The sequence below is a fragment of the Helicoverpa zea genome, chromosome 24, assembly GCF_022581195.2.
Source record: "Helicoverpa zea isolate HzStark_Cry1AcR chromosome 24, ilHelZeax1.1, whole genome shotgun sequence".
Taxonomy (NCBI): domain Eukaryota; kingdom Metazoa; phylum Arthropoda; class Insecta; order Lepidoptera; family Noctuidae; genus Helicoverpa; species Helicoverpa zea.
Window position 1 is genome coordinate 8,151,500 of NC_061475.1, and position 16,971 is coordinate 8,168,470.

A 16,971-nucleotide genomic window follows, 5' to 3' on the forward strand; every position below is an offset into this window, starting at 1 on the left:
TTTTGGTTACTCAGTGACAGCGATTAGGAGCAATTTTTTGATGCCATTTATTACGTTTAAGGTGTATACAAATATAAGTTCATTGCTAGTATTCCGTAAATATGTGCACATTGAACATTATTTTTATCCTTACCTGCAATCCATACCCTTGATGTATAGTAGCATTGAGGCAGTCCTTCAGAGCATCAGCAGTTGAGTTACCGGCGTCAGCATGAGAGGTGTTCATGGCACAATGCTGGGACGCACACACTCCTCGGTGGAGTTTGGTATGCTCATAGTTCTTGTAGCTGAGCGATGAAAAATTCTGGATGGAAGAGAATTTAGGATTAGTATTCATATATTCTGAATCGGAAAAGAAGAATTTAGGATTAAGACTTATGTAGTAATCTGACAATCAGGTGAGATAGTGGTCAAACGGCTGTCTATCATCAATGCAAGGTAGACTAGTATAAAGAAGTATAACAGATACATTATCAGGCTACTATGAAAAGTAATTCACTAGGTCATTATAAAGATTTGAAAATTTGTAAGACCATTGAGTACCAGGCAGCAACTATTTGTTCACATTTAACGACTAGCTTGCCAGCAGTTTTACCCGCATCCCGAGGTAGCTCCGTGGTTCTCTATGCACCCATACAATAAGTAGCCTTTCCTGAGAAATGGGCTATTTGACGCAATAAGATATTTTCAAATCCGATCAGTAGTTCCAGGCATCATTGCGTTTAAAATAAATAATTATCTCTTCAGCTTTCATTACATAAGCATAGATCGTAAAATTGTTATTAATAAATAGAAATTAACCCATGACATAAGTCATGCAAATGTATTTGTCTTAAACCCAGACCAATAAACTTCATCAACAAGTTGCACTACCCACTTCCACACTTAGCCGCCAAAACAAGGTCAATGAACTCGCAATTCAAGTCCCTTTCAAACAAATCGAGTGAAGAAGGCAAATATTAACATGTGGTACACCAAATACTGTGTCAAGGTAATGTTTGAACGCAATAGAAGTCTGGACACATATTATTAAAGTTAAAGTCCGTGAACATTTGTAAGACCTTAATGCTTACCGGTCACTATTGCAATGTTGGACTTTTTAGGGTTCCGTACCCAAAGAAAAACAGTGACCCTATTACTGAGGCTTCGCTGTCCGTCCGTCAACAGGCTATATTTCATGAAACGTGATATTTAGACAGCTTAACTAGGTACTTGTGTTTATATGTCGCTAATTATAAAACAATAGAAAATCAATTGTGTCTCGCGTATATCTGAACTTTGACACACAACGGATTAAGTCGCAGATTATGAGTTATTGTTGCCGCTATGAAAACCAATAATGAAAACTAGAATAAAATTTAGGGGCTCATACAACAACCGTGATAATTTTTTTTTTACTTATTTTATACAGAGAATTGCCTATGTCCAGCAGTAGATTGCGATAGGCTGATGATGATGATGATACAGAGAATGGATACGGAACATTTCGTGCAAGAGTGCGACTTGATATTTTTTTACTACTGAACCTTTCATGCAAGGGTACGACTAGCACTTGTTTTTTTTTTCCATAGAGCCCTTGCTCCTAATTTGTAGCGTAATAATTATTATGACCTTAACAAGTGCAATAGCCCTTATAGTAATGTAATTTGGGCAAGTGTACATTATTTAAGTGATAATAATCTACCATTCTAATGGCATTCAAAGTTGCATGATTTCCTTGTGTTGTTAGTTTTTTATATCAATAATGATGCAATTAATGGTAATCTTTACATACCTACTGTTGAAAACTCAAAATTACGTTATATTGTTATTGTTTGGGTTAGCTAGCATCGCAAAGTGACTACTTATTGCACTCAAGATTTTACCCGAGTGTAATAAGTAATCACTAGGTCACACACTAGGGCCGTACCTATCTCCATTTCGAATTCTAACTCGATCGGTTGATTGAAAGCATATACTGTATATACTTGGGCATTTATAATACTACTAGTCATTATACCAAACCTACTTATTTTCTTTTGCCATATTTGAATCTTCTACACTATACATACCTACTTGTAAAGCCGAAGAGTTCGTTTAGTAGTTTTCTTGAATATGCGAATCTCGGTTATTGCTGCATAAATTAAAAAATGTACTGAGGAAGGCTATAATTTATTTTTCTCTGGGAGGCCTATTAGTTCCTACGGGACACGAGTGAAGCCGCTAGTGGTAGCTAACTGAATATAAAATTCTGGCCTTACCTTAATGAACTGATACAGTGGCGTATCATCTTCCATGAGTACCAGGTCTGTGATGCAGTAGACAGCTTCAGGGTCCTTCAAACAAAGGTCGAAGTCATCCAGCTCAGATAGCGCCGGCATCGAGTGGTAGTCGAATATCGATTGTGGTGGTTCTTCTGTTGGACAAGAAATATCGGGGTTATAATTTATTTTACACACAAAATTAATTAAACACAGTAAATTAATACATGACAGAAGATCTGATAAAAAATAGTACTAAATAATATAATTATAGAACCTACTAAAGGTACTGCTCATTTCTAATGAAATCTCTTCCATCATATGCCACCACTTTCCCAACTTTTACCAACTGTTGGGAAAAGGCTATAAGAATAGACACAGCGAGGTTCGGCGTCTAACTAGAAGCAGCTGAATACCAGTGTTTTATTTATCTGTACTCAAACTTACTCGGGCAACCCTATGGATGGTAAGACTTTCGTTTTTATCTGTTTTATAAGGAAATCTAAAATGGGGATTGTAACTTTAATTTGGACAACTCCTATCCGACATTAACAATCCAATACCCGATAAAATCGATGTGGACAGATTTCGCTTCTAACTGCCCTAAAAGTCCTAGCAATGACAGCCCGGACAAACTCGGACTAAGCCCTGGATACCGTGCTTTCTAAACAAACAAAGACATCCATTCATGAAAGGATCGTGCTAAGAGTAGTTTAACATTTATTACATCTACCCATACATACATAGGTCACTTAGTCAGAAACTTCCAGTCAAGTGGTACATTGAGGTATATTGAGTTTACATAAAAGGCTTAAAAAGGAACATGGTGGGTTTTAGTCAGTAAGAGTCTGACACTCCCTCACGCTGCACCCACAGCGGGAGGGGTCATTTGATGATTCCTCACAAAAAGATGTGGTAGGTACTCTATGCTTAAAGTATCTGAAATGGATTAGTCGATGCTATACACCATATCATACCTTCAATATTTCTAAGCGCAAGTTTTTAATACAAAAATACGGTTGAAATATAAATGGAAGCAATCATGTAAAAGTATTTTGCAGTTTCATAAACTTAAGATATTTTTCACATTAGAAATCTTTATAGAAGCCGTTTTTGATATTTTCAAGAAAATGTTATTCGATTTATAAATATGAGATGGTTTTAAAATATTTTCGATACGTGTATTGGATTCAGGGGTTTATATTTAGGTTAAAAGAGCTTTTGAACCAACTTCAGTAAAGCTAAAAAGTGGAAAAAATAAATTACAATCCAGTCGGCTTACTGATTTGAGATTAAAAAATTATAAATTTAAAAAAACCCCCGACCCAAAAAAGTACGCAATTAGTATGACAAAAGGTTAAAAACGCTAAACCCTATAAAAAGCAAATAATAACTTTTAACTCTACGTAAGTACCAACTAAAGCATGTCAGACTAAACTAAATTTTGTCGTGTCGGGGGACCGCTCTAATTTATTAGCCTAACGTTAGAAGTAATTAAGTATATACTACTTATAACTGTGTATATAATTTTGTTTTATACGAATGTTGTAATTAGGTAGGTATCATTTGATTTATGTAAGTATTTTTGAAGGTAAAAAGCGGTCCCCCGACACGTCAAAATTTAGTTTAGTCTGACATGCTTTAGTTGGTACTTACGTAGAGTTAAAAGCTATTTTTTGCTTTTTATAGGGTTTAGCGTTTTTAACCTTTTTTTTCTAAAAGCTTGATCTACCTATCGTTTCTACCTTTTGCATGCCTATAACGTTCAAAAGTTGTCCACGATTTTTCAGGACTCCCTTGTACAATGAAACAATTTTGGAAATTAAAAAAAAAGTATTTAAATCGGTTAGTAGGTAATACCAATAATATAAGTGATAAAATAAATAAACTGAGAATTTCCTCCTATTGGGAAAGTCCGATATGCAGTATACATAAAATATTGATAACGACCCCTTCTGCGTCTTAAACCATTTAAATAAGAGACACAACTTCATCAAATCCAGTATATATCGTTACCTGATCAAAACATCTCGTTTGACAAGGAAAACGTAAAGAAATCCAACAAAACCGGCTTAAAACAATGAAATTTTAAAAAATAATAATGATAAAACTATTATCATTTCTTCTGCTTGTGGCCGCGGTTCAAAGTGACGATCTAGATAAGTTGCTTGAAGAGATTTTCGATCCTACATCTACGACGGATACAAAGTCAGCCCAAAATCAATCAGAGACGACTTATATTGAAAACGCACCATGCAAGTTGAGTGATGGTCGTGAAGGAAGATGTGTACCATACTACCGATGCTCTTCTACTGGTAATGGTGACTTAGACGGAAATCTTTGCAGTTACTACATTGATGTATGCTGCCCTGAAGACAAGACGATACCTAAACCTGCGAAACGTGAAACACAGCAAGAAGGTTGCGGCTGGTCTAGTCCTATTGGCGTTGATCTGCCAACGCAAGGAGTAGCACAGTTTGGAGAATTCCCTTGGAGGGTCGTTTTTCTCAAGATCGAGTCATTAAACAATGAGGACCCTGAGAGCCCGAAAATCAGTGTATATGCTGGAACAGGCACCTTAATACACCCAAGCATTGTTCTTGTTGCTGCTCATCTAATACTCACTGGTAAAACTTGGAGGATTAGGGCAGGAGAATGGGATACACAGTCAGCCAAAGAGACCTATCCATTTCAAGAGAGAGATGTAGCATCATTTGAGACTCATCCAAACTATGACAAAGATCGGAAGCTCAACGATATTGCGCTTGTATTCTTAGCTAAACCTTTTGACCTAGCTCCTAACGTTCAAGTAGCTTGTCTACCACCAAAGAATTTTCATCAAAAAGATGGTTCACGCTGTTTCGGTACTGGATGGGGCAAAGAACTAAATAACGGTTTTAGAAGATATACAACCCTTCCGAAGAAGGTTGAGTTACCAGTAATAGGACATGACAAATGTAAAGAGAGGCTGGGAAGTATGTCTGAATTGGATTCTTCCTTCATGTGTGCTGGAGAAAACGGGACTGAATCCTGTTCGAATCATGGAATTTCAGGTCTCTCTTGCCCATTTGAGTTGCAGACAAACCGGTACGTTGAAGTAGGTATAACAGCGAAAGGAGATGGTTGTGATGAAGAAAGTACTCCAGTAGTGTTTGTGAATGTTTCTGCGGTGAGAGAATGGATCGATGATAAAGTATCAGCTAAAGGTTATGACTCCAAGACCTATACTTATTAAATCTGATTAAACAGTATGGTGTTCAAATTACAGTAGCTTTATCTATAATGTGGCTTATCGTTTATTTTGTCAATAAATGTAAGATCATTAATAAAGTCAATAGGTATATTTTGGTATTTATTTGTGTTGTTTCCTTAAACTCGAAGTGGCAACAATATGGAATTTATTTATCGAAGCAGTCAGGCCGGTTATTTGTAAATACGGGTTTTCTTCTTTGCAAAGATAAAGCTAATCAACTACTTTGATGGGAAAATGCATGCATAAAGTTTTTTTACATGATCTTGAAAACCACATTGTCAACATTTGCTGTCCAGCAGAATAGTTTTTTTTAAACGAGGATATGAGCAAACGTAATATAAAAATATATATACGTCTATAAGTTGTTTTTTTTTTTTTTTTTTTAAGTAGTAGGTAAAGCTGTCATGAATGCAGATGCACAAATACAGAGAAACAAGTAACCTTATCATTGGGTTATCCCAACCGGGGTTAAGAGCGGCCAGATAGCAGGATAAAAAAAAACATCTTCACTGGTGTACATCCAGTTTGCATTCAGAGTGAACAGTCGTGCCGAAACAACTAGTTATACGAGGAAAATAAGTCGAGAAATATCCTTACAAGTGTGTACTACAGTGAAGTTAAAATGTTCAAAATACTACCCGTACTACTGTTATGTAGTAGATTATTAGAAGCAGCCATGTACTCGCCTGGTGGAATGAAATATCCAGGTCCATCTAACGCACGCCAAGGTCGAAACGATCCTGCGGTCCCATGCACAAGAAAGGATGGTCAGGTAGGAGAGTGTGTTCCATACTATCTATGCAATGAAAACATTAACTCTCCCTCTAATTACCACGGAAGTATTGACGTCATTGTTCAAGGCGATCAATGTACTTCGTCAATAGATACTTGCTGCCTACGATCAGAAAGGAGACCTCCTAACCAACCAGTTAAACCCGTACAGCCTACAGCCCGTACAGGATGCGGCTGGGCTAACCCTGATGGCGTAAGCTTCATAAACATTAATGGAAATAATGGTGAAACTAAATTCGGAGAATTCCCATGGATGGTGGCCATTCTTAATAGAGATCAAGATAACAAAAATCAATCAGGTGACCAACAACCTCATGCATTTATCGGCGGAGGCTCATTAATCCACCCAAGCGTTGTTTTAACTGCAGCCCACGTAGTAAAAGATGCCAAATCTTTGGTAATCAGAGCAGGAGATTGGGATACACAGACTGACAAAGAAATCTACCCTTACCAAGAAAGGAATGTAGAATCCGTTCGGATTCATGAAGATTTTGTTGCTGGGAACTTATTCTATGATATCGCTGTTGTATTCCTAGCTGAACCAGTTCAACTGACTCCGAATGTTGGAGTAGTTTGCTTACCAACTGCTGGAATCCACCAAGAGGAAGGCAATCGATGCATTGCTACAGGTTGGGGTAAAGATAAATTTGGTAAAGAAGGACGGTATGCTGTTATTTTGAAGAAGGTTGATCTACCGGTAGTGAAGCATGATAAATGTGAATTAGCTCTTCGGAAGACTCGTTTGGGGGAACTGTTTTTACTGCATTCTTCGTTCATGTGTGCTGGAGGTGAGCCAGATAAGGATAGTTGTACGGGAGATGGTGGGTCACCATTGTCGTGTCCTATTGAGTATTCCAAAGACCGTTATGTGCAAGGAGGAATCGTATCCTGGGGTATCGGATGCGGAGGAGGTGGAATTCCTGGTGTTTTCGTTGATGTGTCTGGTTTAAGGAACTGGATTGATGATAAAGTGGCTGGTAAAGGTTATGACACTAGAGTTTATACTTACTAATGTATGGTAAAGTGTTTTTGATGTTCTAGCTGTGTGAACTATTTTATGTTATTGTCAACTGGATAAGATGCTTCTTATCGTGTACCTACTCGTATGTGCTTTATTTAATTTTATTTTGTTTTCATTATAAAATGATTGCCTAAAGTGAAAAATATTCTGTGAAATACTCTTTGTCATAAATTGTATGTGTAATTCTAATTGTAAATGTAACTTGCTTTATATGTATTTTTATAAAAATAGAGTTATTGAAGGAATCCCCTACTTAAAGTAACATAATATTGCATTTATTTAAATAAGGATAAATTAAACTTTATAAATCAAAATATTAAATTGTTTTATTGAAAAACTAACACAACAATAATAAAACAGATATCATTGCCGTAAACACTGATTTACACTCACTAGTCTTTTTCTATCACTTCTCATTTCACACTAGCCTCATCAGATACCATCTTGTCTTTAGGGCAGCATACATCCATATAAGAGATACAAGGAACTCCTTTTTCACCGTCATTATCATCATCAGGTGATACAAAACCATCATTTGAAGAACACAAATAATAAGCAACACATTTTCCTTCACTACCATCAGCTAATTTGCATGAATTGTTTTCGACTGTCATTTGTTTAGCGCCATTTTCAAAAACGTCTTCTATCACACCATTAAGATTATCTTCACATTGGACTGCAGCTAAGAGTAGAACAAATGTTAGTAATTTTAACATTATATTGTTTTAACTTTTCCCTGCTTCACACAAGTCGATTCTGTTGGATTTTCTTGGTCTTTCCTTGTAAAACGAGATGTTCTAGTCAATCCGTGAGTTGCACTGGATGAGTTTCAATAATTGCGCTTATTATATATGTTTGTTTCTCGGTTCAGGAAAACTATACAAATAATAGTTTCAGATAAAATAGATTTTTTTGTTCAATTAGATTTTAGCTTGAAGTTATTATCACTATTTTTAGTTCTGGTTCCTTCTTGTTAAGATATATATTTCTTTGTCTTCTGTCTGACTACGTATTTGTTCTCAATGCACTCGAAAACTACTGAATAGTGTTTCACACTTACTAGATAACAATAATATTTTTAATTCAGACCCACGAAATAGACCACAAATTGATAGTGAGTTAGTGACAGAATATGCTATAGTCAGTAGGTCACAGAATATAGTAGTTTATTCGGAAAGTTTATAAAACTGTAGTCTTATCATTACTTCAAGATAACGTAGTTTTGAATACAAAATAATAAATAAAATCCTGTTTACAAGAAACTAGTTTTATCTATTTTAAAATAATTTTCCTCAAACAAACCACAACGTTATATTATTTTTCCTACAGCCTTCGCCTACGGGTTATTCCCATAAAAAACACAACAAAGTTATTTCTGGTACTTATAGTTAGCTTCAAAACATTTATAAAGAACAGCAACACTGAGATTCAACCAGTTGAAGATCGAGATCCGATCAAAAATAAACTTCAAGCAAGAAAAACATAAGCAGTCTCAAACTTGTTCTATAGATCTGTGCGGTGCAAATACATAAACTAACAGTTAATAGACCAGCTACACAAAAACTGTATTATACTGTGACTCCATTTTTTCGAACGCAAGTTTAGACGTACGTCTAATTTCTACTCGTGATCCCAGAGTGACTAAAGGAACAGACAGTGCACCTGTGGCATTTGAAGAACTTCATACAACAGTGGAAGAAATAAACGCTAAAATGTTTAAACTAATTCCTATTTTCCTGCTATTGGTTATTGCATACAGTCATGCTGAAGATTCTTCAGCTGATAAAGTTGTTGCTAAATGTACAACTTACGACAATAAAGAAGGAGCGTGTGTTCCGTATTACAGATGTAAATTCAATAATGCTAATGTAGGCGACGGGGCTGTTGATGTTCGTGATTCGGAATGTCCGTCTTTCTTAGACGTTTGTTGTTCACCGGCTAATACGGTTGATGAGGCACATATTTTGGACGCTTAGTAATCTATACTTAATTAAAGAAGAAGAAGGAATCATCATCATCCTTATGCCTAAATCCCAATTTTATTTGGGGTCGGCGCAGAAATTATTTTGAAATATCATATAAAAAAAAACCTTAGAAAGGCCATGTATGTTTTTGTTTGCCAAGGTTTAGTTTCAGCAAAATTTTGAAATCTTTATTTGAAATTGTTTAGCTAACGTACCATAAAGAACCTCTGTCTTAATTATTATAAGTTAACAACATGTTTTTACTGAAATCAAGGCTTATATTTTTCTAAAATTATTGTTAAACATATTTTTATTTGTTAAATACATTTTTATTGTTTCTTTCAGCAGTTTTACCATCACTTGTAACTTTTGTTGTTATAACTTTTGATATATTTTGGTAACTTTTTTGTCGCTATAAACTTATACAATGAATTTTATGATCTTTTATTTACTGTCCCTGATAATAATTGTCTTAGAAACAAATACAGTAAAACAACTGACTCTTGAAAGCAGGCTCCATTTATCCAGGCGCACAGAGTTAGTTCCATCGAGAAGTCAGCAAACAAACATACAGGTTCAAGCTAAGATACAATTATATAACATCTGATTAACCGCCGATATCAAATCTTTTGATTTTATGCCAGTCGACGAGGAAGAGGTCAAAAAGATTATCCTGTCCATAAAATCTAAGGCGGTGGGGTGTGATAACATCAGCCGTCAGATGATCGTCCATATCCTAGTCCCGATCCTTCCTGTTATCACTCATATCGTAAACTTTTCGTTCTACTCTGGAGTTTTCCCTTCACTCTGGCGGAAAGCTTACGTGCGTCCTCTTCCCAAAATTTCCAGCCCTACCCTCCCCAGTCACTTTCGTCCAATTTCTATCCTACCTTTCTTATCCAAAGTGCTTGAGGCTTGTGCTCATAAGCAATTTGCTCGTTTTATCTACGGCAATGAGCTACTGAGCCCTTTCCAATCCGGATTTAGGCCGGGCCACAGCACTTTTTCTGCCCTCCTCAAAGTGACTGGCGATATTAGATTTGCTATGGAAGACGCTAATCTCACAGTGTTGGTACTCGTGGATTTTTCAAATGCGTTCAATACCGTCAGTCACGACATCCTTTTATCTATTCTATCACATCTTATGGTCTCTTCTAAGGCGTCAGACTGGTTTTCCTCTTATCTTCATGATCGCCAGCAGTCGGTTCGGGTGGATGAGGATTCATCTGCGTGGTGTTCTTTGAATGCTGGCGTTCCTCAAGGCGGCATACTCTCACCTCTGTTATTCTCCATATTTATAAATTTCCTTACTCCTGAGCTTCAGTGTTCATATCATCTCTATGCCGATGACTTGCAGTTGTATCGTCACACAAAAGTGAATGAGTTGGCAGCTGCGCTTGTTAAAATTAACAAAGACTTGGAGGTAGTCAAAAGTTGGTCTGACAGGTTCGGAGTGGCAGTCAATCCTGTTAAATGCCAAGCTATTATCATTGGTAGCTCAAGAAATTTAGGTAAAGTAGACGCACTTGGGTTACCAACTTTGGTATTTGACGGGATAAATATACCGTTCAGCTGCTCAGTGAAGAATTTGGGCCTTCATCTTGACTCTTCACTCAATTGGCAAGCACAAGTTGCAGCTGTCAGCCAAAAAATCACTAGTACACTGCGGTTTCTTTATCGCTTCAAAAACTTGCTCCCGTTCCATGTAAAAGCAATGCTTATGCAAACCTTAATCTTTCCTATAATCGACTATGGTGATGTTTGCTACTATGACCTGAATGCAGATCTGCTCAATAAACTCGACCGGCTTCTCAACAATTGCATTCGATTCGTTTTTAATCTTCGCAAGTACGATCATGTGTCAGCGTATCGAGCGCAACTTAAATGGCTACCGATAAGACAACGACGTGTGATGAGGGCATTAACTACTCTTTTTTCTATACTTTATACCCCGTCTTCACCTTCCTATTTAACCTCTCACTTTCAGTATGTGTGTTCTCAGCATAACAAAAATCTCCGCTCCTCTAATAATCGTCTTCTTCACTGCCCTGCTCACCGTTCAGACATTATTCACTCTTCCTTCTTTGTGAAATCTATTCTTCTCTGGAATGAGCTACCTCTGGAGGTCAGGATGGTAAATAGTCGACACACTTTTAAAATGAAACTGCGAAATCACATCCATGGCAAGTTGGCCGAATCATTACAGTAGTTCATTTTTCTTACCATCTTCTCCTACATTCTCCTGGATACAGTTGTACATATATATAGTTATATATATATATATTATATTTATATATGCATAAATATATATTTTTATTATCTTCCACTGATGCTCAAATTGTGTTGCACCTACCACTTCTATTTCACCACCACCCTAAGGTAGACTGGCAGAGAACGCCTAAGGCGTTAAGTCCGCCGTTGTACAATGTGCAAAAAGTATTTTAAATAAAATAAAATAAAAAAAAATTAACAGAGAACAGCTGTCTACAATAACACAAACTTAAACAAAACTTTTCAAGGTTAACACAGTATTACATCATTTAGCTTTTTATATGTAAACCGGTTAGTTATTAAGCTGACTTCCTCGTGAGTCTAGTTATTTTAATCGCGACTGCTATGCATGAGGTCTCGGGTTCGATTCCCGGGTCTTGCCTAAATCGCTTCGTACCGTTACCCAGAGTGTGGAAAACGGTAGTGATACACCGTTACAACGGAACGTATGTAAATGTCGGTCTTGTCTCTTTCCAGTCATGTCAGATTGCCGTCCCATTGGGCTCGAGAGTGAAGGAATAGTGAGTGCACCTGTGTCTGCGCAAATGCTCGTACACTATAATAAGCTAGCTGATCTCCTTAGAAAGCCTCTATTAGTAAATAAGTTTATGATGATAGATGTCTGTTTTGATTTGGTACTTACATGGCACGCGCAACTTTTTTTTTTTTTTTTTTTCCGACGTCAAAAATCATCAAATGACCCCTCCCGCTGTGGGTTAGCAGCGGTGAGGGAGTGTCAGACTCTTACTGACTAAAAACCGTCGTGTTCCGTCATAGGCCTTTTATGTACCAGGGCCGCGGTATCTCTTTCGAACAACCCGCAGCCCCGGCAGGCCTTGGCCCTGCTGGGCCCCGCTGGGGTTGCTGACATCTCTTTGAGGAGCGCGTGGAACAACGCGCGCCGTCGACACGGGTCTGTCGTCTAAGTAGACAGAGGGACGATGAGCCACCCGAACTCACCGCCCACAGACCCACGCCTACGGTGGCCGGGAGTCATCTCGCGACACCCGGCGCCCATGGTGTCTACCTGGTCCAGCGCGGCGGCCGGGATGAGAGGTGCGAACTCTCTGGCGTTCCACCTCCTCCTTCTCGAGCATGACCGCTTCGCAGAAGGAGGCGACGGCATCCCATTCCCTCTCGCCCCGGACCATGGCCTGAACCAGGGCCGGACGCGAGAGGTCGCCGCCGCCCAAAGCCTCGACGAGGACCCGGCGGTGCCCTTCCCATGCGGGGCACACCTGGACTGTGTGGTCCACCGTGTCCTCGGGGCTGTCCGCACAATGGTGACACCCGGGCGCCTCCTCACGACCGATTCGGTGCAGGTACCTCCCGAAACAACCGTGTCCGGTGAGGACCTGCGTCATGCGGTACGTGAGGGCGCCGTGACTCCTCCCGAGCCACTCCTCAAAGAGGGGACTTACCGCCATGATGGTGGCGTGCCCTTGGCACGCGCAACTATTACCGAGTTTCTTTAACGGACCGATTATGAAACTGTCTCGGTGAACTTGACCCTAAGCCGATTACAATGGCTTATTGACAGAAAAAATATTTTATAAAATATGTAAATTCAGAGTAATACATAAATATATTGTGTGATTACTGTCACTTAGGTAAACATTGTGTTTCGTCATAATACATATTATATAGGTACCTCCAGTAAATATTGTAAAATATAGCTCAAGGCAAAAGATTTTTTATTAGGAAATGTTTTAGTACACAATTGAGAGGATTAATCATCATTAGAAGATAGTGTACACTATCTGTTTTACTCGCGTCCGATAAAATTAATATAGGTATAACCTATCATACCCGGGGATAGACCAGCTTTCCAACAGTGTATTTTTTTAAATCGGATCTGTAGTTTTGTAGCCGTTACCCTAACGGTAAAACAGTATCTTTATATTACATGTTTTGATTACAAACCAACGAAAATTAGTTATGGAATGTACAGAAGTAAATTAAAAACTATATGCAACCAATGGAATCTAGCTTAACTGTGCTCTTAAGTAGCAAGAAATGCCTAGTGCTAGTTGTTCCATTTCTAGAATTTCTTAGCACTAACAGGTATTTTCGTAACAAGCGTCCAGTTACCTTAACTTACTAGTACATTCGCCGACGAAGTATTTTTAGTATTTTTAAGTGTTGTAAGAAGTACTCTTTAAATTTAACATTTTTGTGTATTTTAACTGAAATAAACGATTATAAAAATACACCCAGTATTTTTTTATATTCATATCTTGCATCTCAATCGGTTTTGCCTTTTGGGCTAAATCATTTTTGACGACCACTCTTAAGAGATTATGCTAAACGCCTGTCAATAGATAGGCCCTAGAGCTATTATATCGTTTTTAATGTATGCATGTTTAAATATATAAGTCTCGAAAATCATAGGAAGTGTTTAGTTCACTCCTTTAGCCGCAGCGCAGTTATGTTACGATTATGTTAAAGGCTTTTTGCATCGACTGTACCTACGGATTTCTGCACAAGTTGCATTTAAAATATATTAGATTTTCAGCTTTTTGTGGTCATTACAGAAATTGAGAAACTAATATGAAATAATTTTGTTAATCGGTTTAATAGTTTTACAACGCAGCATTATCTTGAAAACTAAATGATTGAATCTAAGTAAATGTATTTAAGATTTAAGGCCTGTAGTTTAAGCCTCTTATCTCATTATATTACCGCAGTTTTTAACTGCCCCTTTTGGTCACAGTGACTGTGGTTTCAAGCGCAACTACCGTGTAGCGGATCCCAGGTTTGATTCCTGGGCGAAACATCACAGATAGTTTAAATTTGAAATCAAAACAATTAAAGTTTTTTTTTTTTTTAATTCAAGTACCTAAATAAAGTCTAAGTTCAAGACAAAGAAATAATACCTCATCATCCTCATCCTCCGAGCCTTTTTTCCCAACTATGTTGGAGTCGGTTTCCAGTCTGACTGGATGTAGCTGAGTACCAGCGCTTTACAAGGAGCGATTGCCTATCTGACCTCCTCAACCCAGTTACCCGGGCATCCCAATACCCCTTGGTTAGAAAGAAATAATATCTCAAATGTTATGCAAAAGCATATCAATATCAATTTGCAACTGCACATTGTGCACGCAATGTACCTTCATGCGTGCGCGCATACCTCACTATTTTCTTGCAATATCCTTTACTTAATCAAAATGCAATAGGTATTAAGTGTTTGTATTTCCGCTAATTATTGTACGTAGGTGGATTATTATTATCGACTTTCTTGAAATATTCTGAGGTTTAAAGTAGGAATTCTATTTATGTTTAATTAAAATTATATGGAAAACTGTCATGAATGAGTAATGGGTTCGATTTTATTAAGGTAAGTATATATATTTCTAAAAGCAATTGTTGACTGTGTGTTGCCTTAATTTAAATAATCTTTAACATAGTAAAATTATCATTTAAAAAATGTAAAATATAAATTATAGAAAGGTGTCGTAATAGGTACGTCAGAAAGGTTGAAGCATCATAATGCTGAAAAATTATAAATCTCGTCATGTCTATCATCTGCACAGCCTTTTCCCAACTATGTTGGGATCGGGTTCCAGTCTAACCAGATTCGACTGAGTACCAGTGTACAAGGAGCGACTGCCTATCCTCCTCAGCCCAGTTACTTGGAAAACCCAATAGCCGTTGGTAAGACTGATTGTCAGAATTACAGGCTCCTGAATACGCGTAACGACTGCTAATGATGCTCAAATTATAATATCTATACTTTCAATAAACCAAGTACGTACAAAGTCCAAATGAAGGTACGAAGTCCAAAACCTGAAGCAATTTTTACAACTAGGTCACTCATTGGACGTAGACAAAAAAGGCTTAAGACTATTTCTTTTGTCATTGCCAACTTTAAAAATAATATAAAAAAAGTTGACGGCTAGTTGCAAAGTGCATTGGTCAATAGTTTTTGGTCAGCATCGAGAATAATGCAACATTGTTATAATTACGTATCTTCATTTTAAAAGTGTGTTTAAGAAAGTAAATAAACAAGACTAAGATGTTCAACTAGCATTACAAAAATAGACAGTTCTATTGTGGATATTACTAAAAATACTACAAAGTAGAAATTAAAGGTTTATTAAATAAGGATTTTGACTTTTTTGCAGAAAGTTTGTAGTAGAGAGGGATAGAGTTTTTCTGCATAAAAACAAATGTTTTGCCATGAAAATAAAGAAAAAGTACTATCACACGGTTTGTCAAAAAATTTCAGCAAAAAATGTTGACATTATTGATACTTCCGTACTAATTTGTTTAAGATTTTCAAAAGCCTGTACCAAAATAATAAAAAAGTCATAAAAAAAAAATACCATTTCCTAAATCCAAACCAAAAACATCCCCTAAAAATCCTTCAAATTAAAAAAAAAACTTCTAATCTTCTCCGCATTTTCAAACACGACAATACCTAAAAATATATTCCTATTTAGTATGAGAATATCAAAAACTCACCATTTTCAGTAAGATTTTGTCCATTAACAGCAATAGCACAAAACACTAAGAACCACCACATTGCTGCTATGCACTTAGTTCAACTGTCGCGTCCACTGCGCGCGCGCACCGTCCCTAATATTTTCGTAACCACTCTTAGGAAGGGGCTGAGCGTAAATTCCAATGATTCTTTTAGGATTCCGTACCGAAAGGTAATAAATAGGACCCTATTATTATGAATTTGATGTAGGTACGTTTGTCTGTCACATTACCTAATGTTATGAACCGTGATAGTTGAAAAGTTAGGATTTTTCACTGAAAACTACAATTTTACAATACTATAAACAATATTACAGATACTTAATTCTAGTTTTCAGTTATCGTGGGGGGACCCCCCGTACAACAAACATGATTGTTTTACCATTTTAGAGGCTATACAGAACCCTTCGAGCGCAAATTCAACGCGAACTTGGTTGGTTTTTATGAAATAGCTATTCCCCTCGATATAAAGCGAACATACAAACTTTTCAACATTATGTATTTCATGGCTTAAGTGCATAAATAATGAATTGGCTTATTCATTGTGAAAAGCTGGTTTTCGGCCCAAGGTAATGAGGTGAATTTTAGTAAATGCCAGCTCATGTCCTAATATCTACGCCTAATGTAATCATTTGCCTAACCTTTTCCCAACTGGGTTGGCAGTAAGACTGGTTGTCAGACTTTCTTGCCTTGTGACTACCCTTAACGACTGCTGATGCCAAAGATATTAATATGTATCTTTGCATAATTTTGACTTTTCGAGTAGCTTTAAATTGTTTTTCGACAATTATTTTTCAGACTGCTCAGTTACATCTAGTTTTCTGATTAATGCTAATATTAAAAGCCAAAGAGTTAGAAGCTTTTTTTAAGTACCACAAGTGAAACCTTGTGCAGAAGTCTTCCAGTTTAAATAGTAGTAGGTATATCTGCTTATTTTATCTTTATTTA

At 37.1% G+C, this 16,971-nt stretch overlaps 3 protein-coding genes across 3 annotated transcripts in view; 2 read left to right on the plus strand and 1 right to left on the minus strand.

Annotated features, from left to right (window-relative positions):
* The window catches only part of LOC124642306 (O-acyltransferase like protein-like), a 36,963-nt gene extending 20,879 nt beyond the window's left edge, over window positions 1-16,084 (minus strand). The window contains exons 1-3 of the mRNA XM_047180670.1: window positions 16,006-16,084; window positions 2,241-2,395; window positions 134-304 (exon numbers count right to left, since the gene is read on the minus strand). Of these exons, the coding sequence (XP_047036626.1) occupies window positions 134-304; window positions 2,241-2,395; window positions 16,006-16,066 (387 nt within the window). The 5' untranslated portion in view covers window positions 16,067-16,084. The remainder of the gene's footprint in view (window positions 1-133; window positions 305-2,240; window positions 2,396-16,005) is intronic.
* On the plus strand, window positions 4,250-5,583 carry LOC124642308 (phenoloxidase-activating factor 2-like). Its single transcript, XM_047180672.1, has one exon. It carries the CDS (start codon window positions 4,342-4,344, stop codon window positions 5,473-5,475), a length of 1,134 nt encoding a protein of 377 aa, XP_047036628.1. The 5' UTR covers window positions 4,250-4,341; the 3' UTR covers window positions 5,476-5,583.
* LOC124642307 (phenoloxidase-activating factor 2-like) lies at window positions 6,011-7,622 on the plus strand. The gene has a single exon (XM_047180671.1). The coding sequence runs from the start codon at window positions 6,116-6,118 to the stop codon at window positions 7,295-7,297; it is 1,182 nt and encodes a 393-aa protein (XP_047036627.1). The 5' UTR covers window positions 6,011-6,115; the 3' UTR covers window positions 7,298-7,622.
* Window positions 16,085-16,971: the final 887 nt, after the last annotated feature.

Bases quoted from the DNA above. Each gene is read 5' to 3' on its own strand.
- LOC124642308 (XM_047180672.1), top strand. From the start codon at position 4,342: ATGATAAAACTATTATCATTTCTTCTGCTTGTGGCCGCGGTTCAAAGT.
- LOC124642307 (XM_047180671.1), top strand. From the start codon at position 6,116: ATGTTCAAAATACTACCCGTACTACTGTTATGTAGTAGATTATTAGAA.